Consider the following 27797-nt stretch of genomic DNA (forward strand, 5'->3'; position numbering starts at 1 on the left):
AAATATTGGCTGAAATACATAGTATTAAATATTTTTAATTACTAAAGGAAGTAAATATTAAACATTTTTTCATTTTCAATACAATAAATACTTCTTATTAAACACATTCAATCAATCGCCTTCATACAGCTAAAATGCTAAAATTATGCTATACTTTCTCCTTTATCTTCCCCCTAATAATATGCTAAAACTTATTCAACTTATAAATGTCATAATATAAAGGTTTCTATTTCACTCAATAATTGGTGCAATTTTATTTGAGATTGCCACCATCTTAAACTGGTTTCAATAAATTAACTTTGCCTAGTGAATATGAATAAATGATCAAATGGTGTTCACTGTTCTGAAACAAGCAGCTTCTTCAGCTCTTTTTTATTTACCTGAAATTTCACAGGACAAAAGAATTAACTTTCCATCCTAAAGAATGATTCAGGGTGAAAAAGGGAAATAAGGAAATGATGTCTATTAGGACAGGATAGAACCTAAAGAAAATTACCTTCCCCATGGCATTGCGAGGGAGTTTATCCCACACGATTAGCTGAGTTGGAATCTAACAAGATATAAACAAATTATCAGAAGAGAATTACTATGCTTTATTTGAAACCCAAGAAATTAGCAGGAAAGAAAACACCAAGAGAGAAAACAAATGGTGTTTTTCAATTGTTTGATTGATTAGTATGAGAAATAGCCAAGAAATAAATAAAAAAGCAATGAATTTTGTGCATAATTTTGCCATCTCATGAGCCAAGAAAACGGAGGAGGGAATGAGATAATAATTTGTATTTCCTAATAAATGATTTTTTTCTATAATATAATTCTTTTGGCAACATGAAATAAAAGGTATATATGTCTTTATATGAAACTTTCTTTTTTCACTCCTCTGTCCGATCAAACATGAGGAGAGAAAACTCAACTTTTTTTTCCTCTTAATTCAAATAATTTATATTTCCTAATAAAATGATTTTTTTTATAATAGAATTCTTTTAGCAACTTTAAAATAAAAGGTATATATGTCATTATATGAAACTTACTTTCTTTCACACTCTTACCTGATATATCTTATACACACGCACAGAAATATAACACAAACAATGGCCATGCTGCCATACCTTGTAAGGTGCAATTTTGTCTTTGGCCCAGTTGGATAATTCTTCTAGGCTTAGAACAGGCTTTGATTCTTGATCTTGTTTTCGTTTAACATCGGCCTCTGGCACAACGATTGCACTAACAATCTCTCCATAGTCTTTGTCTGGTAGGCCTAAAACGCAACATTCTGAGACAGCTGGATGCTGCAAAAATGTTCTGAATGTGAATATTCATATAATACTCAGCTTTTCTCCATAGAGAAAAATAAAATGCGACAATACTAGGGGTTGATAACAACTAACAACCACAATGAGAAAATGGTAGCCACTTGCCTCTATTATAACCGATTCAATTTCTAATGCAGACAGCTTATATCCACCAGCCTTGATTATATCAGCATTAGTACCTGATAAACAAGTAGAGAACATGCATGTTTCTTTTAGTTTTAACGCCATCACAATCTAACCTTCTACTCTGATGATAAGTTCAGGTGTAGGGATCTTTTTATCCTTTGTCAATCAAGATGAAATATTTGAGTTTTCATGCATGTCCAAATAAAAATATTAGGCAAAACCAAATGTCCTAGCTATCTGGCAATTTGGGATCAACATTTCTTACAAACTGTAACAATTTAAGCATTTTTTTCATACTTTTGTTGTGACATTCATTTTGGAAAAATGGAAAGCCCTGGCTCAAGGATAATTCCAAGGAATTTCAAATTGGATATGTAATTATTAATTAAAGCATGCGAATTATGCTACAGGCGGCACTCAAGATTCTGACTCTTACGAGAAAACATATGACAGCATAGATAAGAAATATAAATTTCCTTACGTCCTAGAATGATGAAATATCCATCTTCATCTGTAGTAACTGCATCTCCAGTCTTAAAGAATCCATCATCAGTAAATGATTCCTTCGTTACCTGCATAGAAATAGTAAAATTTCTAAGAATTAGGTATTACTATATTCCTTGTACCATTCTCTATATTTGGAATCTTAGACTTTCAGTGAGTAAAATAATATTCTATTCCTTTTACTAAGCCCAATCTTTAGCATCTTGGAACTTCTGTAGCTCAAATAATTGCTTCTAAGATAACAAGATGAACAGCAGTTGGCTAGTGGTGGGGCATAACAGGGAAATAGGGTATAATATCATGATGTACATAAATCATGTGATACATTATAAATCAATAAGGAAAGTGTTTGGAGCATAAAAAATAAAAAAAGAACAGGTAATACTATTGCTAAATGATGACTTCAGAATTGCTAAATAGAAGAACTTAACATTTTGAAAGTACCTCAGGAAGTTTCCAATATTCTTTAAACAATGAAGGGCTTTTAATGCAAAGCTCACCCATTCCAGTATTTCCATTCACACTCTCTTCATCTGCAATAATCTTGACCTGTCAAGCACACAGAAATGCCAACCTTATAAATATGATAATATTTTTCACATTGAGTGTCCATAACACTTGAGACAACGCCTCCAGACACATAGTAAAACAACCATCTCACAGTATGTCAAAGTAAACATTCACATGTGTTATTCAAGTTTCAGTCAGATATCACTTTATTGAGTGTTGTTAGAACAATAAATTTGGTTTCCTTAACCTGAAGTTGAAACTTGTGCCAAGAGCCCCAGACCATTAGTTACTAACCCCCCCAACAATGTTGTTTAGGCTATCTGATCATGTAAACAGACTATGCAACAGTGGAATGAATGAGTGATAATAAACAGCCCATATTCTATGGCAAGCAGCAGTGAACAAGTGCAAGCTCAACTAACCTGTATACCAGGAAATGGTTTGCCAACGGTTCCAGGCTTGCGCTCACCTTTCAATGGATTCGACAATGCCATAACAAACTAGAAGCATTAACATAATAACATAAGATTCATCTAAAAATATCATTATCAATTTAATAAGAAAAGTAGTAAAAATTAAAATACATATATGATTCCCTGCAAAGTTAAAGGACTTAAACTAAAGTTTGCTTACTTCAGTCATGCCATATCGTTCCAATAAGCGATGCCCAGTGATGGCTTCCCATTCTTGCATAACAGGCAGTGGAAGTGCAGAGGACCCACACATCTGAATGCTAACATGATAATGTCAGATTTCTCAGATTGAATTAGAAGTCAGCACTAAACATTAATGCAGGAAAACATGCAACATAACTTGCACGCATGCCCATGCATGGTAAATTACCACACCACTAAGTTACACACTGATTCAATCAAATTAAAAATTCAATATTGTCCATTTTTTTAAAATTCAAACAACTTCCCATTTATGTTCTTATAAGAAATAAAATTGTTTGATGGATGCCACAATGCCTCTTTCTCTTACCATAAGACGCAAGTTCTTTGCAGCAGATACTGAAGCAGCTTGTAGCTCAGGATCCATTGCATGATAACCTTGTATCAATCGGGCATAGATAGTTGGAACCTTCATTTACAAAAGGATTCAATCATAATCAGATCACCCAAGACAAGTTTTCTAATCATAGCAAACACAGTTGATAGCAAATAGTATACAAACGAATTTTAAAAGAACAAACTATGCAGCAACTCAATACTTTTTTATGCCTAAGTGCATAACAAAGAAATGAAACAATGCCATCATATGGCCTATAACTTATAAATGCCGTCTTTGTATGATTATAGCAGTAAACATAATTATTTTCAGCAAAGCTTAGGATTATATACACAAACCAAGGTACCATGAGAGCTAACCATATCATAAACATGAACAATGATAATAAGAATTATACTTACTCCAGTGAACACAGTTATAGCCTCTTCAGCCTTAGAACCATCGGTTGGATATGACTCACGCCATCTCTGCCAAACTCCTCTCACACTAAATTTTGGCAAAAACTCAACCTTCAACAAGACAATTAAATTCTTAGCACAAAAAAAGTTAAATAGATACTGTCTATTTAGAGGCCACTAGAACAAAAGTAAAGATTTCTTTTCTTTTTTTTTAGTTTTGTATTTTCTTCACAAGCAGAAGTGAAGAGAATATATTACCGTGGAACCTGCATAGAGAGGGGCCATTAAACCATTGAAAAGCCCATGAACATGTATATCATATATGTTAAGGATTGACATAATAAAGATGTCCCAAATGTTTTAAATAATTACAAAAATATTAAATAATGTATACACAAAAACTTTCAAGGATATGATGTAGTGGTAGACAATGCAGAAACTGGTCAGCAGATGAGTACTCCCAAGCTTTTGTCAAAGTTTGTACCTAAAATCAAGACAAGATTCAAAAACAAATACAAAATTAATAACCAAATAGGAATGGACTGCCATGCTCCACTCAACAAGGATTAAATTGCATTTGATTATAATTACATCATAAACAGTACTTTGTGCATGATTTCATGATCATTCCAAAAAAAAAATTTGCACAATCACAGAGCCAGTGTTCAGGAGAGGATTTAATTTTTGTAGATGCAACTGTCAATTCAAAGTATTAAATGCAACTAGAGTTAATCACAGAGCATACCTGGGAAATGATGCTTCTGTGTGTATGAACAACTCCCTTAGGTTTACCCGTTGTCCCACTAGTGTACAAAATCAGTGCTGGATCTTCACCTATGCGAATGGATATGAAAAACAAAGAACTAACTGTCAACAAATTGCTAGCAAAAAATTCAACCCACTCTGTTTATAAAAACTGAAACTGATTTTCTTACTTGATCTTCCAAACTTATCCAACAAAATTTTATCTGTATGAATTCCCCCATTCTGTGAATGTTTATCTCTGCTTTTCTCAGAAGACTTGTTGAGAACAGGTGGAAGATGAAAAAACTGAGAAGAGCTTTTATTGGCTACGCTTTGCATTATTTCAGTATGATCCTCAGTACTCAGTATTGCAGATACATCCTACAGCCAAATTATGTCAAATTTCTATTAAGATTTAATCTGCAAAGCAGAAGTACAGCACAAAGGTAATAATTAAATGGTTTAACTAAATGACTAATCTGTTAGTTAACTCGTAACCAATTCTTTTTACCTTAGATATGTGAGACTCAACCTATACCACAATAACCATATTAAAGCTACCAACCCATATAATACTCATTTTGTTCCTCGAGAACAGACATACTTGCAGAAGCAACCAGTGGGACATAATAAATGACAGGCAACACAAGTATAAAAACTAATCCAACAGCAATATGGATTATTTTGTTAGGGACAGATGAATAGAAGAATCCCTCATTCATGTCTGAACTGAACATCAATAAAATTTAATTTATAATATTTAAGGTATACTTCCAAAGCATATTTCAGTCATGTATTTAGCAAAGGCTTATCTATAGATAAATCAGCTATTTGAAAGTTCAGATAAAATATGAAGACAAATTCAAGGGCTGATTAAGGAGGCCTGGGCTTCATAAAGTTTGCAAGCCATCCAAAATGATTAACAAATGCAAGAATAGGGATTTCAAAGCATACCGAATTATTAATCACATACAAGAGCTCTACTTCTGGATAGCTGGTTGCAAGCGGAACAGCAACACCTCCACTAAGCCAAATCCCAAGTATTCCAGCAACAAATTCAGCAGAAGGTTTGGCTACAATTCCTATTCGAGCTCCACCGAGATTTCCCTGGATTTTGATACCACTAAGTTTAATTAATGATTAATTTGAAAATATTCACGAATGTAAGCAACAGACAAAGAATTTAATTAATCACCAATTCATAGCAGGTGATCAGAATAGAATTAAAAAAAAGTGGGTTTTCCTAATGAGAATATGGTGTCCCATACTTTTAATTAAGGTTGTTTTGGTAAAAACAAGAAGGCCCTAAAAATTTTGCAGTGTCTAGTTTATGCTATTTTTTTATTGCATTTAGTTAAACCAGAATGTATCTTTTAGAGTGCCTCTATGCTCTTAAGTATGTAATGGAATGTGATTGTAATTTTAACTTCTTTTTTATGTTCTCAGGTTTCTGCCCCTGTTTGTGTCAGAGGAGTTGCTACTTTCTATCTTTTACATGCAGAGAGATTGGCAGCATTGCTGCATTGCTAGTTATCTTATTGTTCTAAGAAAGTTTTCACATTTTATGCTCCAGCATGCTGCACCCCATACTATGCTGTATTTTCCTTTAAATTTATATTGTTATATTTGAAAAAGAATAGCATAACTGTTTTTATGGATTGAGTTTTTAGGAACTTCCATTCATCATATTGGTCAAATGCTAACCAATAGTTATGCACAATTTCATCTAGCAATAACAATAGTAAGGAAATTATAAGGTGTAACTCACTGTCTGTGCATCACTGCCACACAAGAGATTAGATATCTTCTGTGCCGATGTGATGAGTTGCTTGTAACTATAACTCTTCTGATCAGCTCTGATAGCAACACTTTCAGGAGCTGCAGGTTCGTGCTTGGCAATTGCTTTGACCACCTCCATCAATGTAGCAGGTGCAGATGCTATATTAAAGGCATAAATAGACAAATAACCTTTATAAATGAGTGTATTAGATATTAAATAATTTCCACATTATGTAAACTCAACAGCCAGAATATCAATTTGGTGTTTCTTCTCAAGTGACTACTCAATAAACTGATGGTGGCTTCTTCTCCGAACCAAGATGTCCCTTCTAAACTTTCCAGCACAGCAATATCATTATCATAACAAGCCACTGACAACCTCATTTTTTCAGAGTACATCTCTTACAAACCGTTAACTAAGTATTTTAACAAGTAATGATAATTGAGACTAATTTTACATTTAGAACGAAACCATAGCAGGTAAATTTAGTCCACGGTCCGCCCAAAGGTACCGAATGACATTTTACCCTCTTAATCTTCCTGTGCACTGAAATTTTCAAAGCTCCATAGAGCAATAATCAGGTTTGCAAGATAGGCAAAGTTACAACTTGATCAGTAGTTAGGAGCTACAAACCCAAAAAGCTACTTATCACTGAACACCGAAATTGGATGCTTCATAATAATCTCTATCCTTAAATATTGTTTCTTTTTAAACAAAATCCAAATTGTGTGCGCTAACGTATGATGTTAGCTAGAAGCTAGAAGCAAACAGAGTTGCACGCAAGAAACATTTTCTAGCAAACTCAACTAAATTTAAAAAGGAGAAAGGGAAAGCACACCCTTTACTTCTGTATGCAGCAGTGAGACACCCCAACAGTATATTCCATCAAATTCAACCTCAAAAGCACAAGACTTTACGTTCAAAATAATAATAATAAAAAAAAAATCATTTCAGTGAGAGCAGCAATCAGAAACAGAGTGGAGAAAAGCGAAACTCACAAGAGAGTGGACGAAACAGAGAGAAAGAGAAGCTGGGGTAGGAAACAAGATGTGGAAAAAGAGGGAGAGGAGAGGAAGCTATGAAGGCATGAGAAGAAGAAGAAGCTGTGCGTTGATGAAGAGGGAGGAGAGTAAGGTGCCTGTTGAAAGCTTTCAATGAGCGACTCATTTAGGTTGGTGGCAGATATTGTAACCAACTAATTGAGCGGTGGAGTTAGGTGGAAACTGTGTGCTTACAATTCTAATTTTTCCTCCTCTATTTTTGTCTCCTTCTTTCAGTCAAATGTGGCTTTCAGTTTCGGGGGCTATTATAATGCTAATGCCTATTCAATTCCAATTGCAATACCAATGGCCCAATACTGTTTTCCTTTTTCTTTTCTTTGTTTTCTTTTTTTCTGGGTTCCTTTTGTTTCGAGGGGCCTCCTGATTATTGTTTCTTAGGGTTCTGGACAAACTTATTGGTACTAGGATATTTGTGTGTCACAGCGTGCAACTTGTCACCACATTTTGTATTTATGTTTTGCCTTTTTGAAGATAGGCTTCTTTGTGGTAGGATTTATCAAAAAGATTTCTTCTTCTTCTGTGATAGGAATTATCTTAGCACACCAACAAAAATAGGGCATCGTTTTATATTGTCGAAAGGTGTCACGTTGTTTAAGAAAAAAAAAAAAAAGAGGATATGTAATTAAAATATGTGTAAGGATGAGCATAAAACAATGCATATCCGTAGTATTTTTATATGGATATGCGTATAATCGGAGACGAGCCTACCGGGTTTTATTAAATAAGTAAAATAATAGTGGGTCACACATATGTTTTGTTTGACCCGTAAGATTTGGTCTTGGGTTTTTTTATATTGGGAGGAGGAGGACTTTAAATAGAATTTTCCAGATTTTGACAAGTTGTAATTATTTAGTGTTTTTTTTATATGATCTATTTATGTTACAAGAAAGTACCATTAGATAATTCATTATCCAAAACACTTAAAAAAGTTTTGTATTAGACAAGTTAAAGCGATGTTTCGTATTTGATCATTCAACGTTTAGTGACGAGAAGGTTCAGGTCAAGTGTCCTTCACGCCATTCTACAATAAAAATAAAAATAAAAACAGCAGAAGAAAGAATCACATGCAGAATTGATAACCTTATTTAATAATCTTTGTAACTTCTCAGCTACTCGAAGGGTCTCAAATGTCTGACCCCAAAATAATGGGTCGCAAATTCTGGTTCAATGTATATCCACCACGTCATGAAGGAGTCATTAGAAGTGTTAGCGTGGAGAATACTATGAACTTTCTCCAATAGTCTCGCGTTAGAAACCAGATTATAGGGGCCTTTTGTCGATTGCTATTGAATTCATTGTCAAACCATATTCTTAAGAAATCGTGTGGAAAAATAAGATGACGGGAATTTGATAGCAACTAGTTTAATAAAATAAAAAAAATGCCTTCAATTTAACGGCAAAAGATGGAATCATAAATGTTTCATATCTGATAATCTGACATTTCATTTCGTACAATTTGTTTCTTCTGCGTGTTCTCTGTGTTAATGAAAACAGTTTAATACACAAATAAAAATACATCTAAATACATTTTTGTCCTTTTAATTTTATAATTTTAAATATAATAGACATTGGTTCAAATGGTTCTTTCTTCTGTAATCCCACAACCAATAGAATTTTAACAAGTGGGCGGAGGAGGAAATTCTTTAAAAAAGATATCCTATATTAACCCTAGAAATACATCATAATGCCAGAAATCCTGGATGTCAAGACTCAAATACAGAAGACTTTATGGATTGTTATGGAACTTAAGCAATGAAATCCTCCAGATCATTCTTAGCATGTACTATATCTGCACCAAGCTTGGGCGTTGACAAATAAAACTAAAATACCAGGCTTGAAAATTTGTGCATTAGCATAAGACTGAAACTAGTATAGTCATAAACATGTACCACATGGAAGGTTATCTTCAAGTTTACTTACTACTATCTTCGAAGTCTATTGAAGCCTTAGCCAACTTAGTTGCCCACAAGGCTAAAGCCATAATAGTAGATACTAGTCAACGTGATCATTGACCTTGCCATCTCCTCCACCAGAAGGGTGTCCTAGCTCCCTGTGAATGAGGAGGTGTAAGAGTATCAAGCATTGTTTCCTTCTCTTTTGGGGTCAATGGAACACCTCTAACAAGGTTTAAAGCCATGATATGGACATTAGTCTTTTGTTTATGCCTGTTGTAAGCCCATACTCCTGCAGCTGAACCTGCAATTAGGAGCTATTTGAAAGAACATATTTCTGGAATCAGCACAAATTTAAACTGCACTGTAAAAAAAAAAAAAAAAAAGAAACTCAAGTGCTTACAGTCCTCCAGAAAATAAATATACCGGTAATAACCACAAAGCTGCTGTCTGCATATCAAATTTGGGCGTATAGAGTACAGTCTCTCCAAATTCGTCCTCAAGCTTTTTGTAGATGTCCTTGTCAGTCTTTCCAGATTGAATTTCATCACGGATTAACTGAAAAATATTGCAAGTATTTAGGGTTTACAACTTTATACGATAGCATAAAGGCTGACTGACTTCCAGAAACTACTGGTAGACATGGTTGTTTGTTTTACTTTAAAGAAATTCTGAGCAGAAATGGATGAAAAACAGGCATAAAACTAGGCAAGAAACTTCAAAATCTTAAAATGTATGTATTAGAAATTTATGGAAAGCGGTTACTTCACACACCCATAATTCCCCTACAAGCCTGGCATATTCTGTTTAATCTTTCTTAGCTTCACAAAGACAGAAATTCATATCAATGATAATGAAGGGTACAGAAAACAAAAGGTTTTAATTTAAGCCAACAAAGCTTTACAAACCATGTATCCAATTAAACCACTGATCAGCATTCAGAGATGGGGGGGGGGGGGGTTCTTTTCTTTTCTGTGGGGTTGCAGGAAAGAAAACTGACAGCCATTTAATTGACAGAAAGCCAACGTAAGCATGAAAGAAGATAAATTATAAGATTAACTAAGAATACTTTATAACTCCGTAAAAGTTGAATTGTTATTACAAGGGAAAGAGGATTAACATGATGTATAATGTATAGATATTTGATAACTCATGCTAAAAATTACATCAAAAAGGAGTTTGGCTGTTGGATCATGGATGTTATATTTTAAGCCACACAGAGAAAATGACAATCTGAATATTTAGACTGCACCCTCATGCACAAATTCATCTCAGTCCCGTTTCCTAATTAGTTCAAGTTTAGAAGCCATTTGAAGTTCCAAACAAGTAGTTCAACAAAACTCAAAAATAAATAATAAAATCATGTTAGTTAGCAGTAAGGAATCAAATAAGTAATAACACCCATATCAGAAAGTAAAAGTGCAGTGCAATGCAGGTAGGTACCTTCCTGAGCAAAATGGCAATATCTGCTTGAGAATCCTCAATGGATTGACTCCCACACTCCGTGCACCTCACATTATGACTAATGTTTCTTGCCCGAGCATCTACTATCATTGCCTTCTTTACTGCATCATCCTCACTCGCCATTCAAACCTACGCAAACAACTAGCATTGTAAAACAGCTGCATAGGAAAACCAGGACAAGAAGAGCGCAAAACCAAGCATAAAATGAATCACGATGCTTTAGCTTTCAATGATTATGAAAGGGGAAGAACAGTTTGGATGCACATATTTCAGCAGAGAAAAAACATCCTCTAGAGATAAAAACAAAAGTAGTTTTGACAGTAAACTATGAATTTATTGGATGTAGATAAATTTGTAATGGGTTTTAAGAAGAAACTCACGGAAAGAATAGATGAAGAAGTAAGGGAGAGTGTGTGATCCTTCTTTGCCTTCAATTCAAAGCTTCGATTAGACTGTGTTTTTGGGTCATACAAAACAAAGCCACTCGTATTTTCTAGAGAGCCCCATCCATCAACGGATCCATATCATTTTTTCTTCTCTTTTCAGAGTAACGGAAAATTATTTTCCCACACTCATTTTTCATCTTTCGACCCCACTTTTTTTTTTTTTTGTTATATAAGCTTTTTTATCCCTTAACTATTTCATTTCAGGTTTTGATGTCTAGTTTCTGGTCTGTTTTTGGCCTCTCATTTATTTTGATGTCTGGTTGACAGTACAAAATTTGATGTCTAGTACTCTAGTAGACAATGTAAAATTTGTTTTATACTGCATGATAATTAAACTCAAACTTATTTAACTCCTTTTTTTATGATTCTTATTTTATCCCTTCTTAAAGTTATGTCAATATACACTATGTTGTTGTGTATCTTAGCAAGATTTTGACAAGATACGTAATAAAAACTTATTTCATTTGTCAATATACACAATACGAGCACAAGTTTTCATTATGTATATTAATAAAAATTTGATGAAATATACAATGGAAACTTCAAAAATTTGTTTCTATCAAAATATTTTTGTTAAAAAATTTCAAAAAATGGAGAGTGAGAAAATAAACAAAAATATAACAAGATCCCTTAATTTAGTGCATATTAATAAATTATTTATGACGTGAGACCTATTAATATATTCTTAATTAACATGTACTTATTTTATTATGAATATATTAATATGTACTACAAATTTTAAAAGAGAGTCCCATTTAAAATGAGAAATGAGATCTATCAAAATTTATTATTTTTAATAAATTTCAACTAATAATAAAAAGTATCTTCAAAAGAATATATTAAAGGTTATGTTACTAATATTTATCATTTGAGATTGATTGATAGGATAATTCTTTTTACACTAGCCGTACATGTTTATTAAACTCAAATTATTTATATAACTGAAGAAAAATACTGTTACTAAAATTTTATATAAGTCCAAGTCACAAGTTGTTTTCATAAATTATTCTGAAAATCGAATAAAACTCGCGGCATGTTCTATTGGAAAAACAAATGAAAAAAACGGTTTAGAACCATAACCTCCTCATTGAACTAGATATAAAGAATATAGGTCATATTAGACCATTGTACCTAACTTCTTTAAGGGCTTAGAAGGATAGGGTTTGCATTGTATGGTAGGTATGATTCCAATAAGGACTGAAGCTCTATTCCCTCGCTTTGACCTTCCCTTTATGGCTGAAAGCTCTATTTGATCTCTCAACAAACAAGGTTATATCGTAGTACTGTTTATTTTCTTTCCATAATATAAGCTTGAATTAGCAGTTACAACTAGAAAACATTAAACATATACGCCATTTAGAGGAACTGCAACAACCCCGAGAAGTTACCAACCAATGACCAGAAGTTTCAAGAAATTAAATTACTAACATATTGAGACACACCCTTCTTAGCTAGAAAATTTGCACATAAGTTTCTGCCAAGCATAGTATTTACGAGTTGAACAACCCTATCACGGCATCAACCATGCATCAGGTCATGATTTTTCCGAATAAGGACAACTTATATACTTCCGGGGACCATTGTAATATTGTTGTTATTAGATGATCCGCAAAGACAAGCCATATTAAGAAGCTTGTCAGGAAAAAAATGTTTAATTATTCATTTGATTCTTATAATTATAAAAAAAAATTTAATACTTTACATATCATTTTTAATTTCTTCTAATCTCTATACATATAATTTAAACCTTTTTAATCCCAACTGCGAGGACTAAACGGAATTAAAAAAAAATATGCATGAAAAAATTAAAAGGGAATGTTTTTAAACATAGGGACTAAAAGGATTTTTTTTTTGTAACTTTTGGATGAAATAAGTAATTAATTTTTTTCTTAGGAGAATTTTGAACAGGGAGAGGGCATGCAATTCTTCCTGTCGTATTCACGTGAAATCAAAACCATGATATACCGTTAAAAAAAAAAAAACAAAAACAAAAACTATGATATCAATTATGTAATTAGCAATTACATTGCCCAAAAAGACTCAAAATATAGCATGAGATGATCAAGACTCTGAAAACTTGACCCCACGCAACCAAAGCACAGATTTTCCTGCAAATGAGTAAGAAAGAAATACAGATAGATTAATACAACCACAATAACAATATAAATTATTTGAATTATATATTTTGTTTAGCTACTATTTCTATAATTCAATTGCTCACAAAATTCAACCAGAAATAATGGATGCTAGAAATTTTTTTCTGAGGAAAGAAACTGCATTTATTCACTTATTTTTGTGAACTGTAGCATTCAGCACAAGGGTTAAAGCTAATGAAAATAGTACATGAAAGAAATTTTTCTTTTTACTTTTAACCGAAAATGTTTCCACAACTCATTCAACTAATGAAAATATGCCTATACCTTGTCCATATATGACCACTTTAGTTTGCTTCTTGTGCAAGAAGTGCAATTTCAATTTCCTGAAGTGACTTCCCTTTTGTTTCCAGAATATATTTCTTCACAAAAACCACCGCTATCAAACAACATGAACCAAAAATACTATACAGGAGTTGCGCCCCAATTAGCTCCAGCAAGCGCAAAAAAAATAGACCCACGAAGAAGTTTATCACCTGTTAAAGAAATGTTTACAATCTCAGAGAACATGATAACACCGAAGGAGACAAACTAAATGACACTGATATAATCTCAAAGGCCAAAACTTCCTTCAAACGTGTATTTTGTATTTGATGTGGAGCCTGCTATTGAACATATACCAAGAGAACTAGAGAAAAGATCTAAGCAATTCTAATTAGTAGATAATATTCTGAGCTCAAAATTTTAATCCCATACTTGGCAATCAACATGAGCAATATAATCTGTGAGAACACCCCAAAAATATTATAAACTGTTAAACTGCATACAGCCAAAGCCATCGCCAACTATACTTGCAGTCTAGCATAAGCACCATGTAAAAATATTATTGATTATTGAGGGAGTTATCTAAAAAAACAAGATTTTTCAAATTAATAACTTTCTTAATAATCGGACTCAGATACCATGTCAAGTTACAGATAATCTCTTACCTAAAAGGGTTAACTTGCAGACCTAAAGTAACCTTACTAGAATATAAGTGTACAGATCACTCAAATATATAAGCACAATTTAATTTTAAAATGTAAAAATATCATAAAATATTTACTGGCACTATCTGAGCTAAATATGGTAAAATATTACACATTAATAGTAGATTTCATGTTTATAAGAATGCAGAATTCCAAAACGAGTTAAATACTTTGGAAAGTTAAGATGAAATAAAATGATGTAAGGACACTTTAAAGATGAATAATTGAATATATATGAAAACTTGGAAAGACAATTACCCAATGCACAGCCAGGCAAATTGCCATTGCCTTTGCTCTGATATTGCCGGGTAGTATTTCAGACATGATAAGAGAAGGAACTGGACCAGCGCCGAAAGCAAATGACAGCACAAACCTGTGGTGTGCGTTTCACATTTAGCAACATATATCACGAAACATGAGCTCTCAAAGTTGGTAGAGATTTGTAATTTGGCAGTCAAATGAAGGAATGAAGGTATTTCAGATTCATAAGCAGTGTCCAACAATCAATGCAGCAGTTCATTTCAAAATAAATAATGCAAATATTTTCAAAATATAGTTAATATTTAAAAATCCATATTATAAGCATTGCCTTGTGATTCTGAATATAAAATGAGATTGAAAACTACGTTAAACAATTACTAATGCATATATTTACTTGTGTATTTGATGCAGTGGCAAACTAAGGGTGCAAGTTATGCATTTCAGAAAAACCATTGACTAATTAATCTCCCTCCCAACAAATGCAAGTTGAACTTTCTGACCACTTACAGTAACATGCCACCAACAGATAGATACATTGATCCAAATCCAGATGCAAAAGAACTTGCAGCAATGACTTGTAGACCCATTGATAACCCCTAAGCAAGAAAATAGGAAAAGATCAGATGATATAATTCTCATTACGTAGCTTATGAAAATTAGTAGAAAATGTAATAATTGGAAACAATGGAAGGAAATCCAACTCTTAAACAGCATCATAGGTAAGTTCCTACTATCAAATGGCTTAGATTTCTTCCCTGATGATTGTAGGAAAACCCGAGATAGGAATGTGCAAAAGTGAAGTCCTACTCTTGGTGAGTTTTCTAAAAGGGAAAACAAGCAAGTGACTTGTGAATTGGCGGAAAATGGCCATGTATTGAGCATAATAATTTTTGGGTGGATTGTCAATTACTCAATTTTCACTGAAAACTACAGGAGATTCTAGTTAAACAATTAAGCCTTAATCTGGTTGGTTGTTATTGATACAAATTTTATGAGTGTATTTTTCCTGATCAGTCTAACTAAGCTAGTATTGTTTGTGTTTCTCTTATTAGCTATGTAGATATAGAATCAATACTAACTTCTTGGTACTACTTTTCAGTCCTGAAAATCTGAAATCATGATGGAGATACTCTCCTCTTGCATATATTCTGTCATTCTATTCCATTACAAGATAGAGAAATTCATTCTTTGAACCTTTTATCCTTCCATTAATTGGCTACCAACACATCCTACCTAAATCCCGCAAAACTATTCCATTTCCCATTTTAGGCTTCTTTGTCCAGTATTTCTAGATTACGTTCTATCCATTTTTACTGGCCTAGTCAAATGTGAGGTATGTTGCAGGCCTAAGGAGGGAGGTTTGAAACTTCATAATTTGGTGTTCAAATACGTTGTTCAGAAGCTAAATGATTAAAGTGCCTTCCTAATTCCAGCGAAAGTTAATTCATATGGAAACCAGTAAATGAATAACTAAACCAATTACTGAATAGAAGTCTACCACAGTTTAGTTTGAATTTTCTAACAATATGAATGTCTAATGAAATTTTGTTCAATTAATATATAAGTTTAAAAGAGGTTGATTCAGCAAAGTACGAATTTTCATTTTTCTTTCCTACCATGCCCAGAAAGCTACCCAGGAGAAGCACTTTCCTTCCAAGTTTATCCATCAGAATCATTGCAACTACAGACCCTGAATCGGTATTAGAAAACAAGGTTGAGAGGAATAAAGAGTAATTACAAATCAACACATAAACAAAAATAAAGGAGTTAAGCCTGCAGATACCCAATAAATTGCAAACTCCTACACATGAGTTTGCAATATCAGATGGTACACCAAAACTTTCAAAGACAGTTGAAGAGAAATAGAAAACAGCATTTATGCCAGATAGCTGCTGCAGCGCAAAAAGTGTAGATCCAATGAACATCACTGCAAAATGCATTTAGTGATTTAGCAACCATAAAAAAGACGCAACTATATACTCTTACAAAAACAAATGATTTTAGAAATTATGATATGATCGAGCAATCATCTAAAAGATACACTACTGTTCCAAAAAAATAAAATATTATGATATGTAGTTATGTACCTCTGAAATAGCGGCCGTAGATTAATTCTGAAAGTTTTACTGAATCAGATCCATCACCTCTGTCAGACTTTGACAGTTCAGTCATTGCAGGTTTCACATGTACTCCCCCCAAGAGCTTCTCAAATGCAGCTTCAGCTTCAATGGTTCTTCCTCTCTGAACAAAATCAAAGAAAGATAAGTGCCTGTGTAGAAAAATAACATTAATCAATAACAAAATGGAAATAAATTTGGAACGATGACACACTTGGTATTCTTCTTATGAAATAATACACAATAAGTCAATAACAAGTTAAAAAATAGATATCAGGAAGGATATATTTATTTATTAATTTAAAAGGGAATTAATCATAGGGAGAGGGAGACTCAGATTCTCAGAAATCTAGAGAAGAGGTATCAGTCATAATGGGAAGAGAGAATCTCCTCTCTTTTTTTTCATAAAGCAGGAGAAACAACATAGTTGAACAAAATGCACCGAGCAACAGTCTTTCTATAGCACCACATCAGCAAAACATTGTTTGGAGAGAGGGCATCAAAGAAACAGCCCTTCAAAAGCCCTCTTCATAATAAGTTTAAGCGTCTCTTCAAAAAAATAAAACAAACATAAATTAGAGATTTTAAAACATGGTAGTTTTTATTACCTCCCTCTTAAGATTCACATATCATCCGGCATTAAACTTTATATATCATAGCAAAGATTAGTTCATACTCAAATATCTATAAGCCATGGTTGGGATAAAAATATTTATAGTCTAGCAGTAAGCCTCCAAAATAGGATCTAAAATAGTTGAAAGCAAATACATTAAATTATGATAATTAGTTTTAGTTAACTTGAAAGTTCTTATCAGTTTTAAACAAGTGGAGATTAGACAACCTTGAAAAGCCAATGAGGACTCTCTGCACAGATCTCCATAAAAAGGGCAAGCATTGTAGCAGGAATGACAGATACCCAGAAACAAATCCGCCACCTGTGCACATAATTTCCACATAGATACTACCTTTTAAGAAAATACACATGGAAAAAAAGTAACTGGAAATTGAATTGGCCTATAAATCTACAATAAACATATGTTCATGAATTTCACCAAGCCTATTTAACATTCCATACCAGCCAACTATTTCCTTGGCTGGAATTCCAATAAAGAGAGAACCCATGAGTCCAAGACATGTTGCAATTTGGGTTAAGGCCCCAAAAGCACCTCGTACAGCTGGAGGTGAGACCTACAAATGCAAGTGGATTTAAGTAAATTGAAAAGACCTCTACTGAAAAATATATTGATCTCAAACTGTAGAGAAAACAGGAAACAAATTGGGGATATCATCTAATATACCTCAGTCACATAAAGAGCTGCAACAGGAGGGCCAAGTCCCATTCCAGTACCAACAAATAACCTTCCCAAAAGCATGCCCCACAGAGTTTTTGCTGTTGCACTGCAAAAGTTTTGAATAATAAGTTTATAGCTTTATCCGCTGTTTTATTGTGATTGTAAGGACTTTTTTTTCCCTTCTTTCTCATTCTCCCTTTTCCCTTGCATTATCTCATTTATCTTCTGTTTTTATAGAAAACACCTTGGAATAGGATGACCTTAATTTGGAGCATAGCTTTTGTACATCATTTGCAGCAATAAAATGCAAATTTTATTGCATAAGAATGCAAGGCGATACAAATAATGAAAGAGAAATTAATTTACAACTTATGCTGCTGATACCTCATTCCAGCCCCGATTATCATAGGTAAAGCACACAACTGGAAACTTCTTCTACGCCCAACACCATCTGCAATCCATCCACTGAACAGAGATCCAATAAAAGCACCTCCTAAGCATATACTTACTACAAGACCTTCATCAAAATAAAAATAAAAGGAAGTAGATAAATATTTAAATGTAAAACATGATAACGACATTCAGAAAATTAAGATGAAGTACCCTCAGCCATTGTATTCCCACTAAAGCCAAGATCTATAGAAATGCTCTCTAAGGTTTCATTGACTACTCTGCATTAGCAATAGCAATAAGAAAATTAGATAATTTCATAGACACAAGAAGAATGATTGTGGATCAAGCCTGAGTGTAGAAGAACATACCCAATATGGTATCCATACAAGAATGAAGAAAGAGAAGCCACAATTACATGTCGCAAAGAGCACCGCCAACTAGGTTTGGCATTTGGTATACGAACTGAAGCTATGAGGAACAAAATTATTCTCAGTCATATCATTACAAACCAATTTCTTCAATTGGTATATAAAAATATTAAAGAGAAATTAAAAAAACACTTCTTTGTCTTTTCTCTCCCTTCAGAAAGAAAAATAAGAATCTGAAATTGCATATAGAAAATGAGACAGAAGCTTGTCGTTTGTTGACATTTTAACTTTCTTAATTAGACAAGGCATGATTGATCATGCTGTGTGATGTGTATCAGTCTATATGTACATGTACAATTTCTCTCAATGTCAAACCAAATTTCGTAAGCTAAATGTGTACTCAATTTTTAAGCATATGCTACAAAAATCAATACTCATCACAACATATACCCTCACTGCCCTTTACCAAAATAAAAACGTGTACTCAATTTTTAAGCCCATGCTGCAGAAATCAATGCTCATCACAATATATTCCCTCACTTCCCTTTTCAAGAAAGGCACATCAAAACACATGATTTATGTAATGGAGAATGGAGATACTATAGCTGAATTCTTATGAGGTATAAATCGATTTAAGGTAGCAATTTCCATTTTTTTTTCCTGAAGAGTTGAGTTCAGTCTCAGCTTCTATATATAATTCCTTTAGTATATTTTGTATCTTTGATAAATAAACAATCAAATACAAAACTTAAATAATAAAACTTAACTACTTAGTTTAATCGTAATAGTGTAATACTAATAAAATAAGTATATACAATAAGATTTTAAACTGTGGTTGCAGTCACTGTTGTGGTTTTGTTGCAATCCTTGACTTCGCAGGAAATTGCAAACAAACGTGGCACTCTGCGAGAGCCCAAAATCCTTGAAGTTGAGGCTGAAATTGCGGTTGCAGACCATTTTTTAAAACCTTGATATATATGAATAAGAAAACAAAAACAAGGTACCTAAATTTTCATCTTTATCATGGCCAAGTATGTGCTCCCTGGATGCCACTCGCTGTCGTCCCCGCATGGCAAAACGATAGAAAACTTCTCCAAAGTTCGCCAGCGAGAACCTTTCCACACAGCACACACTACTGCATCATCACAAGAACAAACAAAGAACTCATCAGTTGCATTGCAGCACAAGGCATTGTCAACAACATCGATTACAACAACGCACCAATCTCAACAACAAAATTGGAAAGGTTTTTCTCAGATCTAACACCCCCAGAACTTCATTTTCTATCACATGGCACTGTTACGATCATTTTTCCATGCACATTGTCATTCCCGTAAAATGGTTATTGGTTGTTTTTTTTTCTTTTCAAAAGGGTTTAATTTGAAGAGAATCACACAAATCAAGAAGCATCTCTCACTCGCCACCCCAATCAGAAGAAAACTGAACACCCAAAATGCAACCATACACAACACAGCAAAAACAACAAATAAAAAAGGAGAGAAATTTAAAAGGTGGGGTATACCTGGTTGTTCTGAGATGATGAATTTGGAATGGCGTTTGAAATGCAGAGGTTGACAGAGAGAAAGAGAATGATGCCGATTGAATCAGAAAAGTTGAGTAAAGGAAGTGTTATCATGGCAGTTGAGGACGAAGCACGTGTCAGTATGCCACGCAGTGTTGTGGTCAATACAATATAAAGCGACCATAGATTCCGCATATGGATACGTGTATTGTATTCACCAAAAAAACAAACAAAAAAAAAAGTTAAGCATGATATGAAAATGATGTCTGTGTAGTTGGACATGTGGCAGTATCTGTGTCTGTCATGTGCTTCACTGAAAAATTGATTTACATTTGCTTGCTCATGAATCTTCAACGGGAGTTGTAGTACAACAGAAGAACGTAGAGTCTGCTGGTGGTGAATATGAATGGCTCTAAAAAGAGATGTTCTAAAAAAAGTAGGGAAGCTTTTTTCACTTGAAGTGTATGGCTATATGCTAAGATAGATCAAACTTCGTTTTTACGTTACTATTGTTATATTACTAAACTATTAAACTATCTATCAGACGAGGATGTTACTGCTAGGCGATGCGTTAGGTGTCTCGTTTTTTACGTTTCTAGTCTTGGTTTTCCGTCTGTGTTTCCTTTTTCTCTGTTGTAACAAAAAAATTAGAAAAATAAAAACATTTCACTCGTTGGTGTTTATACTAAAATGGGTTGAACTAAGGATCTAATTTACTTAATTGAGTGAGTATTATAATTTTTTTAATATTATTTTTAATTTTTATAAATAAATAAAAAATTAAAAATGGATCGTTCGATCGATCTGTTTCGGCTGACTTATTGAGCCAAAACATGAAAATGGATGGATTTTCATATTGGCCACTGATTTATTAGTTAAGCATGGCTCGTTAGACTGAGCCAAATTGACTCTTTTTTTTATTAACTTATATGTATTTCATAATATAAAAAAAATAAAGACTAAATAAATTTATTAATTTCTTGGGCCAACATTTCATCAGCCCAATCTATCCATTTGGCCCATTGGACCAGGTCTAATTAGCCTAATTTCATGTGAGCCACAAATTAAAAAATTCCCGCCAGCCATTGGGCTAGCTATTTTTTACAATTCTATCTAACATTTGACTGTACCTGAATCCCTTAAACTAAAATATGTTTTTTTTATCTCGTATTTGCTTAAAGAAAATATCATCTATTGTGAAAAAATACTTAGTCTTAAAAAACACACGATGGCATAAATATAAAACCGATAAAGAAAGAATCAGGTTTAAAGTGATAAAGGTGAGTATTGACAATTGTTTTTGTTAGGCAGACAGAGCACACCTCCTTAACCAACCCACCTCGGTGGATGATGGCATTATATGAATAATAAAGAACATACGGTTTTATCTATTTTTTATTATTATTTTGATTGAAATTGTGAACATATAATGGTGGGGGGTTGGCAAATTGGCAATAACCCTCAATTTGAAGCGTAATTCATTGATTGACAAGCAGTTCATCCATCTGTGATTTCGTAATTCATTGATTGACTACTTCGTGCTTTGTATTGACGAACGCAGGAATTTGAAGCGTGTACAAGAGCACAAAGGTATAACATAATAGATGGTTTTGAAGAATGATACATGTAAGATTGGATATTCAATATTTGCATCATTCTCTTTTGCATATCTTCCTTTGGAACATCACATAAAATCCCCGCCAAAAAATGAGAATCAATCCCATTTCTAATCTTAATCCAAAACATTCCTCGGGGCCTTAGTCTAAAGAGATTGACTATACAAAATTTCCCAGAGCATTGTATAAATTACTTTATTATAAGAATGCATGTGTAGCGAGCCTTTGACATTGGGTACGTTAGTATTTTTTTTATTATAAGAATACATATACGATGATTTTGTAAGGATTTATGACAGTATATAATTTTATTTTATTTTTAAGAAATGACAGTATATAAGTTAGCAGTTATGTTTTGGGCATTATTTAGGCTAGTTCATTCTCAAGAGTTTTATGCACAAGGGAACTTCGTTAAAATTGTATACAAAGTAACCAACACAAAAGAAGTAAGCTTTAACTCATTGATGTAATATGGTGGTCTTAAACCGAATAAATAATCCTTGCACTGACATTTACGATTGGAGTGAAGACAACCAAAGCCCCTTCTCCCAAACCCTTCTTTCACCTTTTCCTCCCAATCTAGCATAGAATTTTGGCCGCACATCTTACTGGCCCAAGATATCTGATGCTGACTTGTTCAAAATTTGAAAAAGCTCTTCCCTGTATTGAGAAAATCCAAGTGAAGTTGCTTGCAAACTGAGTGCACTAGAAGCTAAACCTTTTTAATGGGGTTTTCTTGAAAAGAAACCGTGAGTGATCTTATTAATGGAATAAAATGTTTCATTAGTTACATGAGATTAATCTCTTCATTAGATAGTTAATCATTATCCACTTTGTAACTGGATTAATCAAACAAGTGGTTAATAGGTCTTTTGCTGTAAATGTAGCCAACCGCTGTAAATTTTCTTTTATTTTTCTCACTTCAATTATGAAATCAAACGTCTTAATATTATGATGTGGTTAATATTAAACAAAATAGTAGAAATTAGAATAAAGGGCACCAACATGCTTACCGGTCAGGCTTAAATATGAGATAGCGATAAGTAAACCACTGAAATAGAAAGGAAAATTTTAATTTACTTGCCAAATTTAAATATAAATAATTGCATTAATGGAAACACATCAATTATGCAGCACAACACTTACCACGGAGTAAAATATTCCAACTAATTCCAGTACAGTTGGGAAAAGTGGCAATTTGTCAATGGCCTACATACAAAAATGACAAACAAAATCATTAGGGTGCAAGCATTGGGATAACATATACAGATACTTAAATTTCATGGTAAAAATATGTACTGGCTCAACAGCCACATCAAGAAAGAAAGAAGGAATGTCTTGTGAAGCTGTTTTCACTTAAAAGAGGTTTTCAAATCCTTAAAAAATAACGATTTATTTATGGATCAAACTGCAATAGCCCCAATGGATTTGTTCTTCCACCATCAGATCAATTTTTTCTAGCATTGGCCATGTCAGCCAATATGCTATAAAGCACTTGCACTTGCATTTGCTTCACATATCCATATTGAATAATTTGAAACTGATACTTTCGAGTACTTCACCAATACATATCAATGAAGTATCCAAGCCATTAAAAAAGATTACGGAAATCTAGTACACAAGATATGAAACATAAAAGTGTACATAATAAAGAAATAGTCTCTTGAAGAACCAAAAATGGAAGTTGTCCTCTTTATAGATGATGCTCAAGAAGGGAATGAGATTGACACTATTCTTACTTATAGGCAATAAGTAAGCGACTTATGATGACAATGATCTATAATTTTTTTTATTATATTAATGCTGACAATTACATACTTATTATGCTTTATCAAATTTTAAATGTATCCTGTACATGCTACTATATCCTATACATTTTAAGAAAAGTTGGATCGAAGTATAACATATGTATCATAACTAATACAATGTGTCGAATCTGGCATCATAGCCCATATGTCAATGATGCCTATATGTGAATAGTTCAGCTAAAATTCTACAACCACGTATTCATTTCCAAAACACTGAAAGTGGTGAAGATTACCGCAATCAAATTTGTTGATGCCCAAAACGCTGCTACGGCTGCAAATCCCAAACCAATAAGTCCCAGTCGGTCCTCAGGTTGATCCCACTGATTTAAAATCAACAAACAGCAACTTAGGTATGGGAGTGGAAGAGAGACGAGAAGGATGGGAGTGGAAGGAGAAACTCACAATATTCTGAACAGACTTAAAAACAGTAAGGGTAGTTGAAGATTCAGAACTTTCTCCAGAAGCCTTCACAACAAAAGAAACACGATTCCATCTCCCTGTGAAATGAGCAAAATGGAAGTCAAGAATCAGAAACATAAGAGATATAAACACTTCTAACACGGTAACAAAAATCAGCAGCAGTTATATGTAATCAATGATCATAATTGCTCCAAATAACAGTAAGCTAATGTAGTTCAAAATTGAGCCTTTTGTGCATGAAAAGTATACAAATTTGGCATACATGGAACAATAGTGACTTTCATAACTGGATCCAGCCTAATGCAAAAATCTCATGAATATTACATAGTGCCAGAGTGCATAATCATGCCAAAAAGCCACAAGAAACCACTTATACTAAGATTTTCAGTTAATTTTTAATTTCTAGAGACAGCCAATTGCCAAATTCCAATTCCATGCTGGTGAGTTTACAGTTCAACCTTTGTATTTTTTTTTATAAAATTGAGACAGAAAGCATCAACCCAAAGACATTACAAACTGCATATCCCTAAAGAAAGGCCCATGGATACTAGATGATAAGGAATCCCACCATTGTCAGATTGATGAAAGCCTAAATTAGCTAGCCTATCAGCACAGCAATTACCCTCCCGGTAAATATGAGACACTACAAACTGCATAGAGTAAGAGAAATACAATTTAGCCAATGATTTCTCAAGAACCAAGGCACAATATCAAAGTTGCGTAAAGCTGCAACAGCTAACAACAAGTCACATTCTAACCACAAGCGATTCCATCCTTTCTCGAAAGCAATTCAATGGCCTCCATAGTGCCAGTGATCTCAGCTACAAGCGAGGAAGCAACTCCGTCTCCCAAAGATAAGGAAAAACAGCCCATGAAGCTTCCTCTGAAATCACGATAAATGCCACCACGGGCCGCAATTCCCAGAGACCCCCTGGCAGTGCGGTCGGTATAACATTTACACCAGCCTGCCAAGGGAGGATGCCAAGAGATTTGGAGGATACGGGGAGCCTTGGAGAGATGGCCAGAGATATGAAAGGCCCTGAGCATAGAGAAATCTGAAATTGAGTTTTTCATAACCCCCTTGGATAAGTTTCCTGAGAGCGAAACAGCCCCAATAATCTCTGATATGATACGAGCATGGGAGAAATGGCCATTACGGAAACTTGCGTTATTTCTACTGATCCAAAGAAACCACACTGTATTAATGACAGCAGCTAGAAAAACATCTTCTAACTGAGAGCTCGTAGCCTTGAGACAGCAAGGCCAAGGGCTCAAGAAATAGGAGGTTGCAGCCTAAGATAGAGCTAAGACAACTACACAAATACTTGGCAAAGGGACACTCTATCAAAAGGTGCCTCGCTGTTACGCAACCCCGTTGCTGGAGGGCTTCATCCGAGGGGAGTTAGCCAACCAAAAATCTCCAAAAGAAAAAAGACCGAGAGGGAGTTTGTAATTACTAATTGTATCACTTGACTACGGGAAATATGCAGAGGATAACCTAACTATTTCTTCCTCTGTGATTACCTTCAACATAATCAAAATTTTCTCTTTGAAAATGAATTTTCCAGTTCAAACTTTACTCACTCACTTAGACTTTAACCAATCATGCTTCGAAAATTAAAAAAAAAAAAATTACTACTGGGGATAAAAACCATATTGGGTCAATGGGAACACAAATCTCAACTTTTAAAGAAAGCCAAAATAGAAGAAAAGGGTTACCTGAAAGAAGAGAAACAGGGGAACTTGGGAAGTTGCCCATATGTGATTTTCTAGCAGGGAGCAGCAATGGTGGCGGCAAGCTTGCAACAACGGAAGCCATTTGCAATGCACCCCTAAAGTTGTGGCAGAAATAATAATAATAATAATTAAAATTAAAAAGACTAAAATTTGGGTTGAGGTTCCCTGCAATGATAATCAGATGACAGAAATCAAAAATAAGATTACCTTGTATTGTAATGTATTACTCTACTCCTGCAAAGGATGAGTGAGAGACAGAGCCACAGAATATTCCAATGAAGGAATGTGCACCACAAAATAAAATATTATCCCTTTTTTTTTTTTATTTGTGGGTAAATAACCAAATCCATGTCAAAAGTAGGATGCATTCATAAATTGGTCTCTAAAGATGATAATTATAAATTTTATTGTGAACGTGTAAAAAATATGATAAATTAATTTTTTCTGTTAAAATTTATAAAATTATTTTATTAAGTTGTAATATTTAAAAATTATTGTTCGAGACCAATTTAACATTAAGTATTAAAGTTTAGGAATTAATTTGTTGGTAAAGTTTAAAACTAAATTTGTCTTATTTTTTACATATTTAAATATTAAATTTATAGTTTTTAACATTTAGGTATCAATTTATCACCGTAATACATTTTGGAAGATTAATTTAATTATTTATCCTTTATTTTATTCAGCTTTCCAGTATCTAGCCATAGAATTCTAAGGTTTTTGCTATGTATGTTCCTCCTTATTACTAATGCACTCTCATATTATTTTATTTACCCAATATTTAAATTTGTCTCTCCTGAATTACAATTTCAAACAGAGTGAGTATTTTAAGTTTTATGTTTGAATATGTGATCTAGTGAATTTGCTTGCCCCAAATCAATTAAAACCATTGAACCCACATATTCATGAGTTTGCTTTGAAAAAGTGTTTCCATGTGTGTTCTAGAAATTAGATACAAATATGAATTCCAAGTGTGACTTTCCTTTGCATAACATCATCCCAAATTCTCTTACAAAGGCAAGAAAATTTAAAAAAAAAATCAAAATATGACTCTAACCTCCTCTTTGGTTCACAGTGAAAGGCACAAACGCACAAGAAAGGGGAAAAATAGAAAACTAATTCCACATTCGCAACACCATTCCCTTAATCATCTTGACTTACTTTAGTGATGAAGTTTTCATGGAGTTAGGCAGAGAAATAAGAAAAGTGTATTTTATTGGGTATTTTGGGGGAAAAAATATAAAGGAGAGTCCACTGGTAACAAGGGGGAGTGGAATTAGCATTAGCCGATTCTAAAGAAAGGCGAGGTTGGTCTCTATTATTGTACATGTGCAGTAGGTAGATACACAGATAAATAAGAAATTGGAAATCCTTAATTAATTAATAATTATTTTTGGTTTTGTTTTTGTTTTTTTTCAGACACAATCACATCAGAAAGGGGCAAACAGCATGGGATAGAGAATTCAAGGAAATACTTGTAAAACTGGGTTTTGTATCCCAATTTGTAAAATATGTAATATTTTATTTTTATATTATTAATTATTTATAATTTATTAATAATGATGTTAAATGGGTTTTTTTATTTAAATTGGTGTATATTTTGATAGTTAAATAATTTGTTGTTATAACTTACTAGGGGTGCCTCTCTACATATTTTAAATAAAAATAAAAGAAAAGGGAAAAACATTTAGAAGTTAAAAAATAAAAAAAATAAGACTAATAAAAAATAAACAACATAAGAGTAGTGGGTAGTGATTAAAAGAAAGTAGTAGAAGTTTAAAAACTAAAAAAAGATAAAATTATCTAAAATTTGTGAACGCCAAAAGGGGTATTCCATTTATAAATAGTATAGATTAGAAAAATATTAAATTATTTATTTAATATCTTAAAAAT

General features: G+C 33.4%; 4 protein-coding genes across 6 annotated transcripts; all 4 read right to left on the reverse strand.

Moving 5' to 3' along the window:
- Positions 1 to 72: 72 nt before the first annotated feature.
- On the reverse strand, positions 73 to 8084 carry LOC100813324 (malonate--CoA ligase). 2 transcript variants are annotated; one of them, XM_006583007.4, is made up of 17 exons: positions 7385 to 8084; positions 6375 to 6544; positions 5561 to 5713; positions 4798 to 4987; positions 4608 to 4696; positions 4277 to 4346; positions 4121 to 4173; positions 3866 to 3973; positions 3438 to 3536; positions 3087 to 3179; positions 2876 to 2953; positions 2388 to 2492; positions 1921 to 2011; positions 1419 to 1492; positions 1110 to 1289; positions 497 to 550; positions 73 to 380 (listed from the first exon to the last, which is right to left on the reverse strand). In XM_006583007.4, the coding sequence occupies exons 1-17, from the start codon at positions 7551 to 7553 to the stop codon at positions 336 to 338; spliced, it is 1821 nt and encodes a 606-aa protein (XP_006583070.2). In that variant the 5' UTR covers positions 7554 to 8084; the 3' UTR covers positions 73 to 335. The 2 variants fall into 2 exon arrangements, with proteins under 2 accessions (XP_006583070.2, XP_040873133.1); XM_041017199.1 differs by lacking the exon at positions 7385 to 8084 and adding an exon at positions 7225 to 7274.
- Positions 8085 to 9016: 932 nt separating this feature from the next.
- LOC102660330 (cytochrome c-type biogenesis CcmH-like mitochondrial protein) lies at positions 9017 to 11364 on the reverse strand. Its single transcript, XM_006583010.4, has 4 exons — positions 11184 to 11364; positions 10783 to 10932; positions 9766 to 9897; positions 9017 to 9656 (listed from the first exon to the last, which is right to left on the reverse strand). Exons 2-4 carry the CDS (start codon positions 10924 to 10926, stop codon positions 9453 to 9455), a joined length of 480 nt encoding a protein of 159 aa, XP_006583073.1. The 5' UTR covers positions 10927 to 10932; positions 11184 to 11364; the 3' UTR covers positions 9017 to 9452.
- A 1798-nt stretch (positions 11365 to 13162) lies between these two features.
- Positions 13163 to 20800, reverse strand: LOC100811182 (probable plastidic glucose transporter 3). 2 transcript variants are annotated; one of them, XM_006583011.4, is made up of 15 exons: positions 20324 to 20800; positions 19806 to 19936; positions 18802 to 18901; positions 18644 to 18711; positions 18425 to 18557; positions 18047 to 18146; positions 17824 to 17936; positions 17590 to 17683; positions 16719 to 16872; positions 16415 to 16558; positions 16248 to 16321; positions 15139 to 15227; positions 14629 to 14743; positions 13670 to 13878; positions 13163 to 13357 (listed from the first exon to the last, which is right to left on the reverse strand). In XM_006583011.4, exons 2-14 carry the CDS (start codon positions 19870 to 19872, stop codon positions 13690 to 13692), a joined length of 1440 nt encoding a protein of 479 aa, XP_006583074.1. In that variant the 5' UTR covers positions 19873 to 19936; positions 20324 to 20800; the 3' UTR covers positions 13163 to 13357; positions 13670 to 13689. The 2 variants fall into 2 exon arrangements, with proteins under 2 accessions (XP_006583074.1, XP_040873142.1); XM_041017208.1 differs by lacking the exon at positions 20324 to 20800 and adding an exon at positions 20023 to 20226.
- A 1588-nt stretch (positions 20801 to 22388) lies between these two features.
- LOC100305776 (uncharacterized) lies at positions 22389 to 26210 on the reverse strand. Its single transcript, NM_001249588.2, is given in 7 exon segments — positions 22389 to 22599; positions 22953 to 22990; positions 23086 to 23148; positions 23981 to 24067; positions 24150 to 24244; positions 25887 to 25999; positions 26112 to 26210. Coding segments are annotated over 6 exon segments (438 nt in total). The 5' UTR covers positions 25987 to 25999; positions 26112 to 26210; the 3' UTR covers positions 22389 to 22544.
- Between the last annotated feature and the right edge of the window lie 1587 nt (positions 26211 to 27797).

The sequence above is a fragment of the Glycine max genome, chromosome 7 (genome assembly GCF_000004515.6).
Source record: "Glycine max cultivar Williams 82 chromosome 7, Glycine_max_v4.0, whole genome shotgun sequence".
Taxonomy (NCBI): domain Eukaryota; kingdom Viridiplantae; phylum Streptophyta; class Magnoliopsida; order Fabales; family Fabaceae; genus Glycine; species Glycine max.